Source organism: Phocoena sinus, chromosome X, assembly GCF_008692025.1.
Source record: "Phocoena sinus isolate mPhoSin1 chromosome X, mPhoSin1.pri, whole genome shotgun sequence".
Lineage (NCBI taxonomy): Eukaryota > Metazoa > Chordata > Mammalia > Artiodactyla > Phocoenidae > Phocoena > Phocoena sinus.
Window position 1 is genome coordinate 87,778,676 of NC_045784.1, and position 22,636 is coordinate 87,801,311.

At 41.0% G+C, this 22,636-nt stretch overlaps 2 protein-coding genes across 2 annotated transcripts; both read left to right on the plus strand.

The window, feature by feature from the left end:
• Window positions 1-2,284: 2,284 nt before the first annotated feature.
• LOC116748121 (protein BEX1) lies at window positions 2,285-3,884 on the plus strand. Its single transcript, XM_032620986.1, has 3 exons — window positions 2,285-2,438; window positions 2,837-2,914; window positions 3,247-3,884. The coding sequence occupies exon 3, from the start codon at window positions 3,252-3,254 to the stop codon at window positions 3,636-3,638; it is 387 nt and encodes a 128-aa protein (XP_032476877.1). The 5' UTR covers window positions 2,285-2,438; window positions 2,837-2,914; window positions 3,247-3,251; the 3' UTR covers window positions 3,639-3,884.
• Window positions 3,885-19,464: 15,580 nt separating this feature from the next.
• LOC116748120 (transcription elongation factor A protein-like 3) lies at window positions 19,465-20,475 on the plus strand. The gene has a single exon (XM_032620984.1). The coding sequence runs from the start codon at window positions 19,465-19,467 to the stop codon at window positions 20,077-20,079; it is 615 nt and encodes a 204-aa protein (XP_032476875.1). The 3' UTR covers window positions 20,080-20,475.
• The last annotated feature ends 2,161 nt before the right edge of the window (window positions 20,476-22,636 follow it).

The window sequence follows — 22,636 nt, forward strand, 5'->3', positions numbered from 1 at the left end:
AAACTGTTGAAATCTTTCAAGGTGGGTGAACTTCTTACCAGCAATGAATGAGAGTCCCAGTTGTTCCATATCCTCAAAAATACTTAGGATTGGGGACTTCTCTGGTGGTCCAGTGGTTAAGACTTCGCCCTCCAATGCAGGGGATGCAAACTAAGATCCCACATGCCTTATGGCCAAAAAAACCCAAAACATAAAACAGAAGCAATTTTGTAACGAATTCAATAAAGACTTAAAAAAAAATTGGTGACGTAAAACATGGATAAGAGACTACTATTTAAAAAAATACTAAGGGTTGTCTGACTTTTAAATATTAGCTACTCTGATGAGTGTGCAGTGATATTTAATTCTGGGTTTTGTTTTGTCTTGTTTTTTACATTTTCCTGATGATTAACGAGATTGAGGATCTTTCCATGAGCTCATTGGTAATTTGCAAATGTACTTCTGTGAAATTTTTGTTCATTTTGATCATTTTTGGGTTTTAGTTTTCTTTTTAATGTTTTTCATATATTATTCCTTTTGATCATTTTTAATTGCATTGTTTGCCTTCTTATTTTGAAATTTAAGAGTTCTTTATATATCTTCTGGATACAAACCTTTTGTTGGTTACACATATTCTAAGTATTTTCTCCCAGCTTCCCACTTCATTTTCTTAACCATATCTTTCAAAAAGCAGACATTTTTTTTTGATAAGCCCAATGTCTGTACATGCCACTACTACACTACCTTTACTACTACATCATAAGTCTGGAACTCAGATAATGCAATTTTCCAGATTTGTGGTTTTCTTTTCAAAATTATTTTGTCTTTTCTAGGCACTTTGCATTTCCATAGAAATTTGGGGTTAAGTTTATCAGTTTACATGAAGTTGCCTGCTGCAAGTTTTATTTTGACTGAACTGAATTTATAGATCAATTTGGAGAGAATTAGTATCTTAACAGTACTGAATTTCTTGACCCAGGATCATGGTTTACCTTCACATTTATTCTGATCTTTAGCTTCTTTCAGCAGTCTTTTGTAGTTTTCAATGTATAAGTTTTCTACATGTTTTCTTAAATTTATCCCTAAGTATTTCACATTTTTGGAACCTATCATACATTTCATACACACACACAAAATTTCAATTTCCAATGGTTCATTGCTAGCATACAGGAACACAACTGAGTTTTTGTATATCTATCCATAACTACAACCCTGCTAAATTAAATTCTTACTTCTACAGTAGGTTTATTGTAGATCCCTTAGGAGTCTATCAATACATGATCATGCGATTTGCAAACAGGCATACTTATTGCCTTTTGAATCAGAAATTTGTGAAGGAGTTTCTGTTGTTGTTTTAGTTCTGAAAAACAAACAAGGCTCTGCTGTACTACACACTTATTGGCTCACCTCATGGAAGGGCCTCATGTATCTAGAGGCCACTCACAAGAGGAGCCATCAACTGCCTTGTCCTTTTCCAAATTCTAAAAACGTAGCTAGCTGCCTGTAGAGTCTATATTTATATAATGACTTCGCAGAAGAGACAGGTGGTTGGTATTTTTTCCAACTTTAACGTTGTTTTTCAAATAAAAACGATTTACTTCCATTTTAAAAAGTATACTGGGCTTCCCTGGTGGCGCAGTGGTTGGGAGTCTGCCTGCTGATGCAGAGGACACGGGTTCGTGCCCCAGACCGGGAAGATCCCACATGCCGCGGAGCGGCTGGGCCCGTGGGCCATGGCCGCTGAGCCTGCGCGTCCGGAGCCTGCGCGTCCGGAGCCTGTGCTCCGCAACGGGAGAGGCCACAACAGTGAGAGGCCCGCGTACCACAAAAATAAATAAATAAATAAATTTATAAAAAGTATACTGACTTTTTTGTCTAAAATAAAAGGAACAAAACAGAGAGGTATAAAGAATTTTTAAAAATCCTCTCTCCTGGGGTCTTTTCCCGACACATTTCTTCTATGCATTTTAGTGGAGGGAAAAGGGAGAGATTGGTAGCAGAAAGCACAGCAGGTGGAAGGAGGCGTGTCCTGGGAGCAGAGGAGGGCAAAAGCAAGTCTCCAGAAGAGCACTGGTAATGGCCAACGGCCCCCCGCCCCCCGGGAAGATACTGCCCTTCCGTGGCCGTTAGAGAAAGGCCCAGGAACACACAAAGAAAGGAGAGCGTCGGGGCCCAAGCCGGTGTTCGGACAAGTGACATGAGGGGCAGGGGGAGGTGAGCACCACCGGTTCTGCGCGACCCCGTGGGACAGAGGGGGGCGGCGCGAAGGCGTGGCGTCCCGCGGTGACGGAGGGCGCACGTGACCGGCGCACGTGACCGGCCCGCGCCAACTCGCGCTTGCCCTGCTCTAGTGTTAGACTCGGCCGTTGCTCGCTACCTTCTCGGTCCCTGCTCCCGGTGGCCCTGAGGGACTGCGGGCCGAGGTCGGCCCCCAAGAGTAGGAGGCGCGGGGGCAGCAGGTAAGGAACCCGGAGGGGGGTCCCCAGAGGTGGCGTGAGGGAGCGGACACGGCCTGTGGACCCTTTCCCGGGGATCCGGTTGCCCCGGGGCGGAGTCCGCAGCCCCCATGCCCCCTGCGGCCTGGCGTTTGGCCACAGAAGACGGTAGGCCTTCTCTGGGGGCGGGCTACGCGGCCCTGAGGCGGCTGCCTGCTTCTCGCAAAACAGCGAGCTTTTCCGACGCCCCCGCCCCGCCCCCTTTCTTCTCGGGGTAGAAAATGGTGGTCGGTGCGGAGGCGGCTGAGGATGGGAGCGGCGGACGCTGGGTGGGGGTGGCCGGGGGTGGGAGATGCGGGGCTGAGAAGGGGCCGAGCGTCCGGATGCAGCAGCCCCCCTTCCCCCACCCTTACTCTCTGCAGGTCTGCGAGTCGAAGTGTCGCGGCGGCGCACTTGCAGCAAGAATCGGGAGGAGCAGGAGACCGCGAGGATAGGCCCAGGTCTGTGCGGGGGACAGTTGGGCTGTGGGGGGAACGTGTGGATAGCCCTAAGACCCCCCAAATACCACCCCCTACCCTGTCCTCCATTTTGGTGCCTGCAGAGACGTGGGCATGGATAGGCAGGGAAAATGGTCGGTTTTGGGCGAGGGAGGGGGAGAGCTTGGACTGGGGGCCCCCTAGAGGGCATAAGGAGCCTCTCAGGTGGGAAAACGAAAATTTGAAGAGCCTTTACATCCGGGGCTGGAAGTCTTGAGAGGTGCTTAGTAGGGCCTCTGTCCTCGGTGCTGATCAGTCCACCCAGAAAATAGTCTCTTCTCTCTTTTGTCTCCTAGGAGCAATGGCGTCCAAAGAGGAACAAGCAGTAAAAAATCTCTACATGGAAAATGCCAACCAGGAGAATGAAAACAAGGATGAAAAGGGGCAGGATGCTAATAAAGGAGAGCCTTTCGCCCTCCCTTTGGAAGCTGGTGAATATTGTGTACCTAGAGGAAATCGTAGGAGGTTCCGTGTTAGGCAGCCCATCCTGCAGTATAGATGGAACATGACTCAGAGTCTTGAAGAGCCACAGGCAAGGATGAGAGAAGAGAATATGGAAAGGATTGGGGAGGAGGTGAGGCAGCTGATGGAAAAGCTGAGGGAAAAGCAGTTGAGTCATAGTCTGCGGGCAGTTAGCACTGACCCCCCTCACCATGACCATCATGATGAGTTTTGCCTTATGCCTTGAATCCTGATGTTTTCCCTGAAGTTAGTAGGGAGACACACCTGCTTCCTAAACTTACATGTTTGTGACGTACCTTTGTTGTAAACCTTTTGGTGTTACTTGTTTCTTGTGGGTCTCCTATTACCAGCTTCTAACTGAATGTTGTTTCTGACCCAATCTGTAAGTTTCTGTCAGCAGGAGAGTTTTACCTATTGCATGGAGAGATGTTCTTTATATATTGTGACGTTAATAAAGCAGTTTAAAAAAGCATTCTCTGTTTTTTTCCCTTAAAATCGTATATATTTTATATCTGAATAGACAGTCTAAGGATATATAAAGTAAAATTATCTCTTTATGGTAGAATTATGAATAATTTTTATTTTCTTATCTCTATTTTCTCGCCTTTTTTATTTTTTAACCTGCATTGGACAACTCCCAAATGATGCTGATTGGAGTACTAGATCTTCCCAACGTTTTCAGCATCACATCCACAGATAATTTCTTGTGTTATTCACAGAGACGGAAAGCCATGTTCATCGTCTATCAGATTTATCCATTTAGAACTCTCAGAGGGCATCCTCATTTTCAATATTTGAGGTCCTGGCAACCCACACATTATATCCTCCATGTACTTTTTATTTCCTTTGGCCGCGCCGCCTGGCTTGTGGGATCTTAGTTCCCAGACCAGGGATTGAACCCGGGCCATAGCAGTGAGAGCTCCAAGTCCTCACCACTGGACTGCCAGGGCACTCCCTCTATTTTCTCATTTTTCAAAACAACACACACTACTTAATGAAAGAGCTTGACAACCTGATAAAGCAATGTGAGCACTTACTAAGCACTTGTCACAGAATCCTGGTTTTAGCTTACCTTGGTCTCTTATTTAGAAGTGTAAACCTAATAATGATGAGACATACCTCTTTAAAAATCATTATGTTTATCAGCAAGATGAAGATAATAATCACCTCCCAGGGCTTTTGTGTGCACTTGAGGCAATAAGTTTGTAAGCTTTCTTTAAGCTCATTCCCAGTGGCATATGCATGACCCAACCCTTTAGATATTACCTTCAGCTATTTGGGGAAGTTCCCAAAGCCAGGTCTTCCCTATACTCACAAACAAGTCCAATAGGCTAAGGGGTAGGTAAGTCCATTCCTCTGTTGTGCCCCATTCTCACCATCTCCACAGGTTGTTGATGTTCAGGAATCCTTAAGGTGAGAAAGTCCCACTGTGTCTCTGGAATTCCCAATGAATTGAATCTTCACTCTTTTATAAACTGTGGATAAATCCCCTCTCCCCGTTTAGCTTCATGGAAAGACCTTGCCTGTCTGGGTCTTTCTTAGGTGTAGTTCTTTCCCAAGAAACCTCCATAATTCATGAGACTATACAATGTGTGAGGGAACAGCTCACTTAAAATTTGAGACAGTGCCTCCTCACACCACCCCCGTGAAACCTATGAATATGAAAAGTTATCCTATATTGAGTTGGTTGCCAGGAGATCATGTCAGTGAATTCAGTGGATACCCAAATGTGGACACCTTTATGAGAAGATTGATTGGAGGACTCCTGGGTTTAAGTGTTCCAGTAGAACTTGGGAAAAAAAGTTGCCTTGCAGTGTGCTAAGTAGGTGAAATACATATTATGCATATTATTTCTTTTGTGGAAATAAACTTAGAATTCTAGAACAGAAGTTGGCAAACCACAGGCCATGAGCCAAATCTGGCCTACTGCTTATTTTTTTGGCCAATGAGCTAAGAATAAATTTTATGTTTTTTAATGGTTGAAAAAATCAAGAATATTTTGTGACATGTAGAAATCATATGAAATTCAAATTTTGGTGTCCATAAAGTTTAATTGGAATACAGACATGTTTATTAATTTACATATTATCTATGGCTGGTTTTGGCCTACAGTGGCAGAATTGAATAGTTGTGAAAGAAATGGTATGGCCCACCTGTAAAGCCTACATATTTATTATCTGGCCCTAACAGAAAAAGTTTGGTAACCCTGCTCTAGAATATAACATCACAATAGCACTTAGGAAACCAAAGGGAAAAGTGGCTAGGCAGGTGAAAATGACATGTAACACAGCAAACCACAGACATCATGAATCAGATGCCTAATCAATTTCAAAGCCCTCCTTCCTCCAGGTGCTTGAGACACAAGGTATTACATTCATGTGAGACAAGTTTATAGAGAGAAAGGCTAAAGTTGAAAAGACAGGAAAATTGATGAACTGAGAAGCTTATGCCCTACCAAACTTCTCACTCTTTTTCTTATTTTATTTTTTAGCCACGCCATGCGGGATCTTAGTTCCTGACTGGGGATCAACCCTGCGCCCCCTGCAGTGGAAGTGCAGAGTCTCAACCACTGGACTGCCAGGGAAGTCTCCCAGACTTACCGCTCTTGATTACCAATATTTGCACCAGCTTCTATGGAAAACAAGCATTCTGGCTTTCTTGGCCTAAGGATATTCAGCATTTCCTTCATGAAAAGAAATTGGAAGCTCATATGTGAGTGAATCCATGGTATACCTTGATAGGTTAGACATGCATATGCCCAGAAAAATGTACATCTCTTCGTATATAGGTAGATTCAAGGTGCCCTGTCAACCTCAGAGAATGATGAGTTTAGGATTCTAGTCTCTGGACAGAATGCTTTCTGCTAACCAGCTTCCCTTGGCTCTTAACAGAGTGTTTGGATCTGAAAGGGCATCTAAGAGAGTAGTATGTGAGTGGTCAGGCTCCATGTAAAATGCTTGGGCAAGAAACAACCAGCAGAAAGTGAGCAAAAGACAATAAAGGAGCAGGGCATGAAGTTCCTTTGAGGAGAACAGCTATATCTAAGGTCTGGCTGCATTTGCCTGCTGACATCATTTCTATGTGTTGAGCCTCCTTTTCTCCCTCACAGTGGCCATTCTCCACAAAAGGGATAGACCAATTCTTCCCACAAATGCCTAAAAAATCTAGCAAAGAGAAGGCAGTGAGATTAGAGAGTGTTCCCTTTGTTATCAAAGAAAAACGGTGTTCAAGAAAGTTTTGAGATGTAGATATGGATTGGGTCATTGGAGTTTTAGCACCTCATACAGATCTAGTAGATATCTGATGAATGAAAAACTGAGTAAGTATAGATTTAGTGATATTCAGAAAATGATAAACAAGGATACATGTTTGAATCCTTATGTATTTCTAACAAAATTGAAATAATAATGCAGATAATATAACAGTTGAATACAAATAATTACTGAATTTTTTTCTTTAAAAATACAAATCTATTGAAGGAAATTCAGAAAATAAACTTAAGGGCCACCTTGTGACCAAAGAAAGCAATGCAGTTTGAATTTTCTAGCCAGAGGAAGAGTGCACAGACACTGGACTCTTCCAGGGAGTTGAGATACATAGGAAATGCACTTTGGTTAGAAGTGAAATAAAGCCTTCAAAATTAACCATCACGTGAGACATCAAGCCACATTTATGCTTCAAATGAAAATAGAGTAACAGGGACTGGATTTACTTCCCTAACTAAAACAACTAAAATCAGGACAAAATATATAAAAGAACAATTTTCAGTTGCTGAACATCAGACAGTCGAGGGAAAAGTTCTCTGAGAGAGGGGAAACAACATGAGCCTTCGGATTGCCCCCAACTGTGTATTGTAGAATTTATAACATGTGGGAGTAAAATGTATGTCAATAATAGCACAAAGGTCAGGATATAGGGAATGGAAGTACACAATTTTAAAGTTCTTATTCTATACCTTAATATCACTTGAAGGTAGGTTCTGAAATGTTAAAAATGTATATTACCAACATATGAGATAAAATGGAATCTTAAGAATACTCAGTCAAAAAAATGTTGGAGGGAAAAGAGAACAAAGAACAGATGAGACAAATGTAAACAAATAGCAAGATACTTGATTAAAACCCAAACATGTCAATACCAATAATCACATTAATGTAAATGGTCTAAAGACCTCAATTATAAAGCAGAGATTGTCAGATTGTATAGAAAAGCAAGACACAAATATATACTGCCTATAAGAACCTTAATTTAAATTTAAAGATACAAACTGATTACAAGTAAAAGAATAGAAAAAGATGAACAATCTTAACACCAGTCAGAACAAAGCTTGAGTGGCTATATTGATATCAGTTACAATAAATTTCAGAGAAAAGAATAATACCAGGAAAATTATGGTCATAGAATGTCATTACATCATTTTAAGTGGTGAGTTTGTCAAGAGGACAAAACAATCATAAACATTCATATATCACAGTGCTTCAAAATACATGAAGCCAAAATTGATAGAACTACAAGGATAAACAGACAAATCCACAATTACAGTCACCTTCTCTAAAATATTGATAGAATAAGTAGACAGAAAATCAGCAAGTACAACACTATGAACCAATTCACCTAGTTGACAATTGTAGAACTTGCCACCAACAACAATAGAATGTACATTTGTTTCACATGCACGTGGAATATTTACCAAGATTGTCCATATTCAGGACCATAAAATAAGCCTCAATAATGTTAACAGGATTCAAATCATAAAATGTATGCTATTTTGAGCACAATAGAGTTAAACGAGGAGCTAATGAGAGAAAGATCTCTGAAAAATCCCCAAATATTTAAATTAACATGAAATAATACAGATCTAAATAACTCAAAGAAGAAATCAAAAGGGAAATTATATTTTGAACTGAGTGAAAATGAAAACAACATATAATAATCTGTGGGATGTGGCAAAAGTAGCACTCAGGAAATTTTATAGTATAAACATTTATATTAGAATAGAAGAAAGGCCTATAGTTGTTAAGTAAATGGAAATTTCATTTAAAACACTTCCTCTGAAGAAAACTATAGGTCGAGATGGCTTTACTGGTAATTCTACCAAACATTTAAGGATGACATAACACCAATTATATGCCAAATCCTTAGAAAACTAAAGAGGATGGAATACTTCCCAACTCATCCTACGAGGGTAGAATTACCCAGATAACTAACCAGACAATTATATTACAAGGAAAGATAACTACAAACCAATCTCCTTCATGGACATATATGCAAAAATTCTTAACAAAACTTTAGTAAAATCTAATTCAATTATATATAAAAATTACAGTACACCATCATCAAGTAAGGTTTATCCCAAGGATTCAAGGCAAGGTTAATATTTGAAAATCATAATTCACCATATTGACATAAAAGAGAAAAAAACATATGATCATCTCAAGGGAGAATGAAAAAAACATTTGCTAAAATTTTAAAATCTCTTATTAAAATACTCAGCAACCAGGTATAGAAGAGACCTTCCTCAACCTGATACATCTATGAAAAACCTACATATTGATGTGTGCCTAAAGGCTAAATGTTTTCCCCCTAAGATAAGAAACAAGGCAAAAATGGACACTTTCACAAATTAGATTCAACACTGTATTAGAAGTTTTAGCCAGTACAATAAGATAAGAAAGAGAAATAAAAGTCATACAGATTACAAAGGAAAAAAATAGAAAAATCTTTATTCATAGAAAACATGATAGTCCATGTAGAAAATCCTATGTAATATACAAAAACTGCTAGAGCTAATAAGTGAGTTTAGAAAGGTTGCAGGATAAAAGATCAGTATACAAATTTAGTTGTATTTTTAGTTTTCTGAGACTGCTGTTAACAAATAACCATAAACTTGGTGACTTTAAAAACTGAGAAATTTATTCTCTCACAGTTCAGTACACCAGAAGTCCAAATCAAAGTGACAGTAATGCTAAGTTCTCTCTGAAGGCTCTAGGGAAAAATGCTTCCTTACCTTTTCAAGCTCTGGTGGCCCTAGGCATTCCTTGGCTTGTGGCCCATCCTAATTCAGTATGCTCTGATCTCAATTCTCAATTAACCATGTCTGCAAAGACCCTATTTTCAAATAAGGTCAAATTCTGAAGTGGTGGGTGAACATGAATTTTAAGGAAAAATATTCAGCTCTCTGCAAGTAATGAACAGCCAGAATAAAATTTAAAACATGTCATTTACAGTAACATCAGAAATATGAATTATTTAGGGATAAATTTGACAAAAGATGTGTAAGATTTGCACACTGAAAGCTATAAAACATTCATGACATAAATTAAATCACAGCAGTTTTTTATAGAAACTGACAATCTGATTCTGAAATTTACATTAAAAAATCCAAAGGACTGAGAATAGTCCAAACAATTTTGAGAAGAGAAACATTTTGGAAAACTTTCACTACCTTATTGCAAGAGTTATAATAATGGTGCCATAATCAAAACAGTGTGGTATCAGCATAAATATAGACAAATTGATCAATGGAACAGAATAGTCAAGAAATAGATTCACACGTATATGCTTTTCACAAAGATTCCAAGGCAATTTGATGGTGGAATAGACACTCTTTTTGATAATTGGTGTTGGAACAACTAGTTCCAATTGAACCTTTATTAGTGATCATGATCATGATCACCATCATCATCATCATAATTAGAATAACTTTATCTCACATCGTATAAAAAGTTGAGTCAAACTGTGTCAAAGACCTAAATGTAAGGTAAAACATAAAATTTCTAGAAAAAAAATAGGAGAAACTCTTAGGGACTTTGAGTTTGTAAAAATTTTGAAATTAGAATTCAAAAATACAAACTCTAACAGAAAACAAATCAATATATTGGACCTCATCAAAATGTATCCTTTCTCGTCAAAAGACATTTTGATTCTCAGAGATGGATAGAGACAGAGTGTTAGAAATCCTAAGACCTCTCTCTACAACAATAAATAAGGACACAGGCTAAGAGAGTACAAGTGTCTTGCCATACATCTGAGAAGCTGTAGGACTATAGCCAGACCTGAGCTGGATTCAACTTTATTAAACAGCAAAAATCTGACCTGCAGACTTCCAGTTCTGGATAAGGTAGAGCCACACCATCCCTTCCACACCTTTCATCTTACAACTGAAAAACCAAAGACATATCACAACAAAAAGCATAGGAAAACACTGGAAGATAGAAAGATGAAGATGGACTGCCCAGAGATCTTGGGTTCCAAAGGAACTCAATAAAAGTTTATTAAACTTTGACCAATGGGTCAAAGAAGAAATCACAAGAGAACTTAGAAAATATCTGAGACAAATGAAAATGACACATCATACCAAAATTTATGGGAGGCAGTGAAAGCAGAGTTTAGAGGGAAACTTATAGCTACAAACACTTACATTAAAAAAGAAAAAAGATCTCACACGAAAAGCTGACTTTACATATCAAGGAAGTAGAAAAAGAACAGCAAATTAAACCTAAAGCTATTAAAAGGAATGAAATAATAAAGATTAGAGCAGAGACAAATAGAATAGATAATAGAAAAGCTATAGAGAAAAAAAATGAAACCAAGAGTTAGTTCTTCAAAAAGATCAACAAAATTGAAAAATCTTTAGCTAGGTTGAGTAGGGAAAAAAAGAATATCTATGTACCTAAAATTAACTTACAGAGGGGACATTACTACTAGTTTTACAGATATAAAAAAGATTAAAAGAGAGGACTATGAACAATTGTATGTCAACAAATTGGATAACCTGGATGAAATAGACAAATTCCTAGAAACACACAACCTACCAGGACTGAATACTGAAGAAATATAAAATGTGAGCAGAACAGTAATGAGTAAGGAGATTGAATCAATAATCAAAAAGTTCTCAACAAAGAAAAGCCCAAGACAGGATGGTGTCACTCGTAAATTATACCAAATATTTAAAGAAGAACTAACACCAGTCTTTTTCAAATGCTTCCCAAAAATTTGGAACACTTCATAACTCATTCTGTCAAGCCAGCTGCATCTTAATACTAAATCCAGACAAAGACACTACAAGAAATGAAAACTACAGACTAATATCCCATATGAATATTAATTCCAAAGTACTAGCAAATGTAATTCAGCAGTGCATTATAAGGATTATACACCACGACCAAGTGGGCTTTATTCCTGGATGTAAGTATTGTTCAACATATTAAAATATATTAATGTAATAAACCATATTAAGAGAAGGAAGGACAAAATACATGATTATCTCAATTGTTGCAGGAAAAACATTTGACAAAATTCAACACTCTTTCATGATAAAAACACTCAGCAAACTAAGAATAGAAGGAAACTACCTCAACATAATAAATGCTTTCTATGAAAAGCCCACAACTAACACCACACTTAGTGGTGAAAAATTGAAAGCTTTTCCTTTGAGATCAGAAATGAGAGAAGGAGGTCACCTTCATCACTTCTACTCAATATAGTACTGGAAGGCATAGCCCAAGCAATTAGGTGAGAAAAAAATCCATACTGTATTGGAAAGGAAGAAGTAAATATCTCTGTTCACAGATGACATGATCCTATAGGTTGAAAACCCTAAAGAGTCCTCAATAAAACTGTTAGAACTAAGAAATGAATTCAGCAAAGTTGCAGATAAATCAATGCATAAAAATTGGTTGTGTTTCTATACAACAACTGGGAACAATCTGAAAAGGAAATTAAGGGAATAATTTTTTTACGATAGCATCAAAAAGAATAAAATATTTCAGTATAAATTTAAGCAAGGGTGAAAAGCACTTTTACACTCAAAAATGCAAAACACAAATAAACGGGAAGACATCTTATGTTTGTGGAATTGAAGACAGTATTGTTAAGATGTCAATACTAGTCAAAACAATTTACAGGATTCAGTGCAACCCCTATCAAAATCCCAACGATGTTTTACTCAGGTACAGGAAAATCTATTTTAAAATTCATATGAGGACTTCCCTGGTGGCACGGTGGTTAAGAGTCTGCCTGCCGATGCAGGGAACACGGGTTCGATCCCTGGTCCAGGAAGATCCCACATGCCGCAGAGCAGCTAAGCCCATGCGCCAAACTACTGAGCCTGTGCTCTTGAGCCTGCGAGCCACAATTACTGAGCCCACGTGCCACAACTACTGAAGCCCGCACGCCTAGAGCCCATGCTCCACAACAAGAGAAGCCACCGCAATGAGAAGCCAGCACACCACAACAAAGAGTAGCCCCTGCTTGCTGCAACTAGAGAAAGCCCGAGTGCAGCAACAAAGACCCAACACAGCCAAAAATAAATTTTAAAAAATTCATATGGAATCTCAAGGGACCCTAAATAGCCAAAACAACCTTGAAATTGAAGAACAAATTTGGAGAACTCACACTTCCTGATTACAAAACTTACCATAAAGCTACAGTAATCAAACGGGGTAGTTCTGGCATAAAGACACATATTGACCAATGGAATAGAATAGAGTGCCCCAAAATAACTCTCACATATAAGTCAAGTGAATTTTGACAAGAATGCCAAGATCATTCAATGGGGAAAGACTTCACGCCAGTCACTAAGACTAGAGTCCCAGCAATGCCTAGGTGCTACCTTTCCTAAGGCACTGACAAATTGGACACAATAAATTTTTTGCTTTTCTCCCTTTGATTTTAGTGATTTTATTACATGTCCTGAGTTCATAATTTACTTAGCCAATGACCCTGGTTTATGTTTTACTCTCTGCCAAAAGGTGTACACCTCTATATTCTTATGCCTAAAGGGAAATCTTATAGAGGTTACTACAGTACTATTAATGCCATTATAAAAATTAATGGAGATTATTGCTTTCCTCAGGGGGCAACTACCTCCTAGACCACTCCTCAACCACCTTGGAGGAGGACCTCCCACTCTCTAGCACTTAATCCTACTCCCCCACTCCAACTTTCCACCACTACCTCCTGTCTTACGTCTCTGACCATGAACACAACTACCCCTTCTCCTTGGCTATAAATACCACTAACTTTTTCTATATGTTTTACTAAACTATCAGTTCGTACACTCCAACAACATAACTACTGGACTTGTCACCAAGATCTTTTTGTCATAAAATAAATAATTCATATTTATAACACTTTTCAAGTCTACCAAAAATATTGTTAGAGACCCTGAAAACTTCAGATCTGTTTTCTTGGCTATCACCATATAAACAGGGAATTTGGTTATGGCTGCCCTACAAAGACTCCTCATTCTTCTATTTGTTTTCCTTCTCTTTTTTTTTTTGTTTTGTTTTGTTTTTTGCGGTACGCGGGCCCCTCACCGATGTGGCCTCTCCCGTTGCGGAGCACAGGCTCCGGATGCGCAGGACCAGCGGCCATGGCCCACGGGCCCAGCCGCTCCGCGGCATGTGGGATCCTCCTGGACCGGGGCACGATCCCATGTCCCCCGCATCGGCAGGCGGACTCCCAACCACTGCGCCACCAGGGAAGCCCCTGTTTTCCTTCTCTTAATTCTCACAATAAAATGTTTTCTATGCTGTTTAGGGCAACTTATTCCCTACTCTCTGTAAATATCCTCTACTATTTGGGCCACTCAAATATCCCAAATAATTGAACTTAAAACAGATGTCAAGACATCAAGGGGGTAAATTGTAATATATTTTTTGTAAAAATGCCTTTTATTCATTTGCGTGACAGTGTATTGTGAACTGCCATCAAAAGAATCTTTAAATCTTATAAAGCCATAAAGAAAAATGAACTCACACCATATTAAAAAAATTAACTCAAAATGGACCCAAGACCTAAATATATGAGCCAAAACTTTAAAACTCTTAGAAGAAAACAAAGTGTTAATCTTCATGTCCTCGGATTTGGCAATGGATTCTTAGATATGACATTAAAAGCATGAACAACAAAAGAAAAACAGATACATTGCACTTCATAAAAATTTAAAAGTTTTGCGAATCACAAGACAGTATCAAGAAAGTGAAGACAATCCACATCATGGGAGAAAATATTTGGAAATCATATATTTGATAAGTATCCAGAATATATGAAGAATTCCTATAATTCAACAACAAAAAGCCCAATTAAAAATGGGCAAAGGAGTTGAATATATATTGCTCTAAAGAAGATATATAAATATCCAATAAACACATGATAAGATGTTCAATATCATTAGTCATTAGGAAAATGAAAATCAAAGACACTTCTCACCCACTAGGATTATAAAAATTAAAAATGGAAATTAACAATTGCTTTGGAGAATGTGGAGAAATTGGAACCCTCATACATTGCTGGTAGGAATGCAAAATGTTGCAGCCACTGTGGAAAACAGTTTGGCAGTTCCCCAAATAGTTAGATATAGAATTACCATATGACCCAGCAATTCCTAGGCATATACCCAGGAGAAATAAAAACATACATCCACATAAAAACTTACACACAAATGTTTAAGGCAACACTATTCACAATAGCCAAAAGGTGGAAACAACCCAGATATCCATCAATGTTTGAATGGATAAACAAAATATGATATAGACATACAATGAAATATTATTCAGCCATAAAAAGGAATGAAATACTGTACATGCTACAATGTGAATGAACCTTGAAAACATTATGCTAAGTGAAAGAAGCCAGGCACAAATGGTCAAATATTGAATGATTCCATTTATATGAAATATCCAAAGTAGATAATTCCATAGAGGCAGAAGGTAGATTAGTTGTTGCTAGGTACTAGGGGAAGAGGAGAATTGGGAGTGACTGCTTAATGGGTATGGAGTTGATGAAAATGTTTCGGAACTAGATAGAGGTGATAGATTCACAACATCATGAATGTACTATATGCCACTGAGTTGTACACTTTAAAATGGCTAATTGTTCTGTTAATTTCTCCTAAGAAATAGACATAGTCCTATTTGAGAAAAAGATGTATATGAAAATATATTTTCTAGGCCAGTTGACCTTCTACCTTTTTTTTATATTACCCCTTTGAGCATCTAATGAAATTAATGGATCCTATCCTAGGCAAATGTACACACCCAGTAAAAATGTGTATACCCTACCCCCCCACACACGCGCACATTATTTTGAACATAACTCCAGGGGTTTCTTTAGTTAAGAATGCCTGAACCCAAGGAGTAAGTGCTCTCCCTCTAACATAGCTCAGCTGTTATTTGTCTCTTCTCCTTCCTGTCTTGTTCCCAAGTAGCTCCTTCTTCTTCTGTCTTTTCTCTACCTCATAGCTTCTGCTTCTTCATGATGTCAACCTGATCATGTATCAGGGTTTCTGAGGCTCCTAGGGTACAGCTCTTCCTTTCATAAGTCTACATACTCTACTACCTTCTAAGCACATGCTACCTTGCACATTATTTCAGGTGGTCCACAGACTTCCTCAGCTGAAAACACCTGGTCTAGGTCAATCAGTATGGTCGGTCTGTCAGAGTTCCTTAGACACTGGTCTAAATCTGGCTGAGAGAGCACCAGGGTGGGTGTGGACTGGCAGGCAGCAACTCTTCAGCGTGGCTAGGCTCCTCCTAGGTGCCCTGGAGGTAAAGATAATAGAGTTGAAAGACCCAGCAGGCTGCATCTCCTTAGTTAGGTGGTAAGCAGTAGACAGGGTCAAGGAAGTTTCCACCTGGGCACTGGGAATAAGGGTAGACAGCAAGCAGGTCTGGAGGCTCTCCCCCCAGCAATCACTTCTACAGGCTTTATGGAAACCCTCTGCTGCAGGGGTCTAGAAGGGATCTGTTTTGGTTTCCAGTTGTCAGAACAGCATTCCCAACTCTGCTGGAGTTGCATAATCTCTGTGGGAATTTGGGGGAGGGAGGGAAGGAGCCAAAAGCATTTATTGAAGTCACCACCTTGGTCACCTCTCCATGTATATTTTTGGGTAAGCAACAGTCAGGTGCCTGAATGCAAAGGATGAGAGGCTCTGAAAGGTGAGAAGGGGTCGGGACAGCATATTCCTCCCCTCTTGATAGGGCAGGGAAGATCAGAGCATGTCGGCACCCCTCAGATCCTCGGCTGCCTTGCCACACAGCTAAACCTCTGAATGAAAATAGCCATGGGCCAAATTTTCAAGACTGATATTGTGTTAGCCATCATGTTCCAGCAAGTGCACTTAACACTCAGCTATTGTTTGGGAACATTAAATACACGTATTTTCGGTAGAACATGACAGAACCAGCTATTTATGAAAACTTAAAGAATTCTTTTGTAAGTAGACAATCAAATCTATTTTCTAGTAAAAATTAATACTAGGAACTTAAGTTGCTCTCACAATTTGGGGATGTTGGGTTTTTCCTCTACCTTAAATATGTTCTTTTTCCCAAATGAAAATAGCTTTATTTAACATTTTGCTTATAAAAGTAACGCACGGTGAGGGAAATAAGTTAAATAAAACTGAAAAAAAATTATTTAGAAGAAAATAAAATCCCTATTTCAACTACCTGCTTCCCTACCTACCAATGCACCCTGTACCTGTTATGTGAAGGTCTGGAAGACAGGAGTGAGCACCAGTGTCAGAGTGGAGAAGTAGATGGAGGGGGTAGGTGCTTTGAGATCAAACGAGAGAAAGAAAGAAATTCCACAGAGATGGATCAGTGGGGCCAGTAGCCCTGGGAGAAGACGCAGCCCCTGATAAGACAGAAGAACAAATACATACCACAGGAAGAAGGGGCCCCATTTGACCTCTGGGATTAGCCACGACCAAAATGAGTGACAGGGCCTCAAGAGGTCAGGGGAGGATACTGAAGAAGGGTGAGGTGGGAGGGGGCCAGTGAAGGGAAGAATGGGGCTGACTCCTGAGGCACTTCTTGCAGGAAGGAGAACTAGGGACCCGAGCCCACTGGTGATGTTTCCTTCATGTGATCGGGAGCCGATGCGTGCAGAAGTCCCTCTCTTTCAGGTATCAGCTCCCTATTTCCATGGAGGAAGATAGATTTCAGACTGAGGGACCAAGGGGACAACTGCCCTATAGCCCCGCCAGGTCGCAGGTCGGTACTAGCCAGAGTGGGGAAGGGGACACCTGAGGTAGGGGTAGTAACAGACAGAGGCTACACAGGATCTGGTCTGCTTTCCAGATGCCACTCTCCTCCCACCCTTATTTATTTTGGCGCAGAAAATTGTGTGAGTGTTGGGGGAGAGGTCTGGGTACCATCTCTTATTTCCCTGGATAAGTACTGGTTTATGGCAGCAAGAAATGTGAGAAGGAGGCATCTCCCTGAGATGGTCACAAATTCACTGCCTCCTGCGAACACCTGAGGTGGGGGTGGCAGAGGGCAAAGACCAGAGCAGGTCCAGGACTAGATTCTCTCTACCCCTTCCCTGATGCCCATCCATTTGGTGCAAGAGATGGAGGGCTTGGTGGGAGGAGATGGAGAGGAGCCAGAGGATAAGAATGGGTACCAGTTGGGATCTCTTAGGAGGCAGGTTATCAGGGGACATCTGACAGAGGGAAAAGGCTAGCGGAGGGGGATGGAGGGGAAATGGCCTGATCCTTCCAGGGTGGAGGGAGAAGGGCAACGCCTGTGAACCCAGGATGGGGAGGGCAGACCCCCTTGCAAAGGGGCCAGGCCTGCTCTTCTCCACCTTCGTCCTTTTTGCAGGGGCGGGGGGATGTGGGAGGAGGGGGATGAGGGGGAAGGGAGTGGGAGAGATGCTACAGAGGAGGTGGACTGAAGTTCAGTCTGGAGACCAGCTCCCTATAGGGCAGGAGTGACTCCTGAACTAGGGAGACTTGAGAGGAGGTAACATGGACCAAAATTTTTAATGAGTTTGGAAATAATTTGTCTCTTGCATTGCAGGAAAATGTGGTCTTTCTGTGTATGTGGAAAGGGAAGGGGTGGCAGGAATGCTCTGGACATTTCTGCTGTGCTCCCTGACTCTACCATTACCGTTCTATCTGGGTGCTCTGGGGTGAGGGTTTGGAAGGTAGAGACCTGAGCAAAGCTGGATATGCCTTCTGAACATCACTGTCCTGAACATCACAAGGAAAAGTGAGATAGAAATTTGGAAGGAAGATTGGGAAACATAGAAACACTTTGGAAATAATCTCTCTCTGACATTTCTCAGTGGTTAAAAAAAAAAGGAGGCTGTTAGGGAGGAGCTGTAGAGGGGGATCAGAGAAGCAAGGGAAAGGGCAAGGGTATGGCAGGAGCTGGGAAAGTACTGACAGCTAGAGTCGGAAAAGAATCAGTGTCCTCATTGCCACTCATTCACTTCTCAATCCCTCATTTCACCATCTGTCTCCTGTCTCTCTACAGGTCTTCGGGTCTGTGGCTGTAGGCACCAACCCAGACAAGGAAAGGAAAGACCTGCAGTATCAGTGCAGGTCAATGGAAGAGGGCAACAACTGCCCCAGGACCCCTGGGAGTAGGAGTGACTAAAGCCTGAGCAGTAGTTGGGGAGTTCACTACCTGCCACCCCTCCTCCAAGTCTCCCTATTCCGGTCTCAGAATACATGGCCTCTGTCAGGACCCTAAGGGAACCTGGTGCTTTATGGCTGGTGAAGACAGTGGGGAGAACAAGGAAGTGAGAGTTGGCAGGTGTGGCATCTGTGAAGTCCTTGAAGATAACAGAGTATCTCTAATATCTGAGAACTGGCCATTGTCTGGTTGTATCTGCAGTCCTACAAGTCTTACAACTGTAGACAAGGGGAAAAAGAAACTGGCCAGGTTTCTTGCGGGTCAGTCTAAGTTGGGACCACCCAGTTAAAATTGTTACCTGCATAGCCAAGGCCAGAGCAAAGTTTAGGGACAAATCTGCCCTTATACACTTGTCAGCACAGCCCACTTAAATGTAGGGAAAAGCACCTGTGGAAGTGTCTGCAAGGTGGGCTCATGTTAGCATGTGTGCCAACCTTGTATACACTGGGAAAGAAAGGAGAAAATGTATGAGCGGGAGTGCACCCCGCCCATAGGGGTAGGCCATGAAGATCTTAAATCACAGAGGCAAATACTTATCAGAACCTGTATTTCACCACCTAAGTCCTCAGTCTCCTTTGTCTCCATTTTGTCTCCTAGGACAGGCAAAGGAGGGCAAATCTCAACATGGAGAAGGTCTACAGAGAAAATGAAGGAAAGCCAGAAAATGAAGGAGACAATGAGGGAAAGTCAAAAGATGCAGTAGATACAGAAGATGAAGGAAAGTCAGATGAGGAAGAAAAGCCAGAAGTGGAGGGGAAGACAGAACACGAGGGAGAGCTCCAGAATGAGGGACGGCCAGAAGACCAGGGACAACCAGAAGATGAGAGGAAGAGAGAAAAGCAGGACAAGTCCGAAGCTGAGGGAAAACCACACGGTGAGGGCAAGCTGGAATCCCAGGCAAAGCCAGAGAGTCAGCCACGGGCTGCTGAAAAGCGCACTGCTGAAGACTATGTGCCCCGGAAAGCAAAAAGAAAAACGGACAGGGGGACGGACGATTCCCCCAAGGACTATCAGAACAACTTACAGGAAAGGCATCTGGGCAGTGAGGAGATGATGACAGAATGTGCAGATATGTCAAGGGCTCAGGAAGAGCTAAGGAAAAGACAGAAAATGGGTGACTTTCATTGGATGCAAAGAGATGTACAGGATCCATTCACCCCAAGGGGCCAACGGGGTGTCAGGGGAATGAGGGGCGGAGGTAGGGGCCAGAGGCGCTTACATGATATCCCATATCTTTAATGCCTTTGGCCTTCAATTCTGACTCCTCTGATGAGAATATCGCTGACCCTGCTTTCCCTGGCAGGCATTTGCCAGGCTATGTGCTTTAACCTTAAGCTGATTCTTTGCTTTAGGTGTCACTCTCGTTACCAGCAGCCTTTTGATCCAACTACAGTGCTCTCTGTGTTTCAGTAGGGGATTTTCACCCACGTGCATGGAGGAGATGTTCATGGTACACTGTAAAATAACAATAAAGAAAAACACCAGTTTTCAGAACCACATATACAGCATCCACCCGTTTTTGAAAAAATAAAACAAAAAAGTTATACAATACATCCATGTACAGGGAAAACTGAAACTGAGTAGACCAAAAGCAAAATAATGGTTTTCTCTGGGTGCTGGTGGTAGAGATTATCCTTTCACCTGTACTTTTCCCCCTAAAATACACAGATTACTTTTGTCATAAAATAAATAATAAAATATTTGAAACATAGGAAAATACCAAGCAATCAAAATAACTGCTCAGTGAGTTTATGAAGGTAGTGGAGACACTTAAAATTCCTGTTGTCAGGATGTGAAATGATGCGTAAAACACATTATCTCTGGGACTCACAGCTGGAGGAATCAACCTGGCAGTTATTACAGAACCGCTGACATAGGGAACAGTCTTCTCATCAGTGAATTGGGGATAAAGCTTGCCTTCCAGGGCTGTGGAGAAGATCAGATGAGATGCTGAGTGTGTGAACTGTGTTAGGATGGTTCCTACCCTTTCCCCTGCACTAGCAGGACCAAAACCCCATCAAATGTTTGGGAGAGGGTTGAGGGAGCTCTCACGTGTGTCCATAAATAAATCCAGACAGATGAAAGGTGGGTGTCACTCTCCCCCAGGTAATGCTGTATCTGAAGGACATTCTCCCTCTTCTCATGTGTCCTGTACTCTCCTTAGGGCCCCACCGCTGCTGGTGAGCTGAAGTCCTCAAGGTAACAAAGCCCCTTTGATTTCCCTGGAGTCTCTAGTGAGTTACACCCCACTATGTTCCCTACTGAACTATGGAGAAGGTCCCCCTTCTCACGTTATAGTTTTATTAACTATAAAACTATAGTTGACATGAAATGTGGGAAATGTTTTGTAAAATCTTAATTAATGCATTTTCAGGCATTATAATTAGCCCACTAGACTTGCCCTATTCAAAGCAAAGGATTTATCTTATTCATTTTGGTACCTACAACACATGACAGAAGCTTAAAAATCAATACATTAATTATTGAGTCAGAAGGCCTCAATTCTTGGCCCAGTTCTGTCCCTGATTGAATACATAATCTTGAGCACATAATTTCATTCTTTAGCAATTGAAACTTGCCACTCCAAAAGGAACACAGCAAGAGAGGGATTATACCACAATCCATTGTTAAATAATTTTAACATTGGATATAGTAGTGTTTCTCAAAGTTTGCTAGCTACTAGCAGACCATCTGCATCGAAAACACCTACCTTGTTGAAAATGCAGAATCCTGGCTCCCACCTCAGATCCAATGTATCAGAATCTCTTTTGACTTTTCCTCAAAATGTCTCGGTGTATATAAGTCCATGCCAATCCCTCACTTCGTCCCAGCTTACCCTTCCCCCTCCCTGTGTCCTGAAGTCCATTCTCTTCGTCTGTGTCTTTATTCCTGTCCTGCCCCTAGGTTCTTCAGAACCTTTTTTATTTTTCTAAGATTCCATATATATGTGTTAGCATACGGTATTTTAGATAGCTAGTGGGAAGCAGCCGCATAGCACAGGGAGATCAGCTTGGTGTTTTGTGACCACCTAGAAGGGTGGGATAGGGAGGGTGGGAGGGAGACACAAGAGGGAGGAGATATGGGGATATATGTATAGGTATAGCTGATTCACTTTGTTATACAGCAGAAACTAACACACCATTGTAAAGCAATTATACTCTAATAAAGATGTTTAAAAAATGTCTCTGTGTAGGTGTCCTTTGTTTTTAGCTCATTTTTATTTTTATGGATATATGTATAAAATTTAAAAAACCAATAGTGTAAGAGAATATATTATTAAAAACTGCAGTCTGCCTCATCATTCCACATTCTCACTGTCCAGAAGCAACTACCATAAATGTTTTTGGTTTCTTCTGGTATTTACCTCCATATTTCAGAAGAATATGCTTATGCTGCTATTTCTTTCTCTTTTAAAAAATTAATTAACTTATTTATGGCTGCGTTGGGTCTTTGTTGCTGCGCGTGGGCTTTCTCTAGTTGTGGCGTGTGGGCTTCTCATTGTGGTGGCTTCTCTTGTTGTGGAGCACGGGCTCCAGACATGTGGGCTTCAGTCGTTGTGGGGTGCAGGCTCAGTAGTTGTGGCTTGTGGGCTTAGTTGCTCCGCGGTATGTGGGATCTTCCCAGTCCAGGGCTCAAACCCGTTTCCCCTGCATTGGCAGGCGGATTCTTAACCACTGCGCCACCAGGGAAGTCCTGATATTTCTTTTTTTAACGCCTTTATTGAAATATAATTCACATATCACAATATTCACTCTTTTCTTCATATAAATTCACCCTCTTAAAGTGCACAATTCAG

Bases quoted from the DNA above. Each gene is read 5' to 3' on its own strand.
- LOC116748121 (XM_032620986.1), top strand. From the start codon at position 3,252: ATGGCGTCCAAAGAGGAACAAGCAGTAAAAAATCTCTACATGGAAAAT.
- LOC116748120 (XM_032620984.1), top strand. From the start codon at position 19,465: ATGGAGAAGGTCTACAGAGAAAATGAAGGAAAGCCAGAAAATGAAGGA.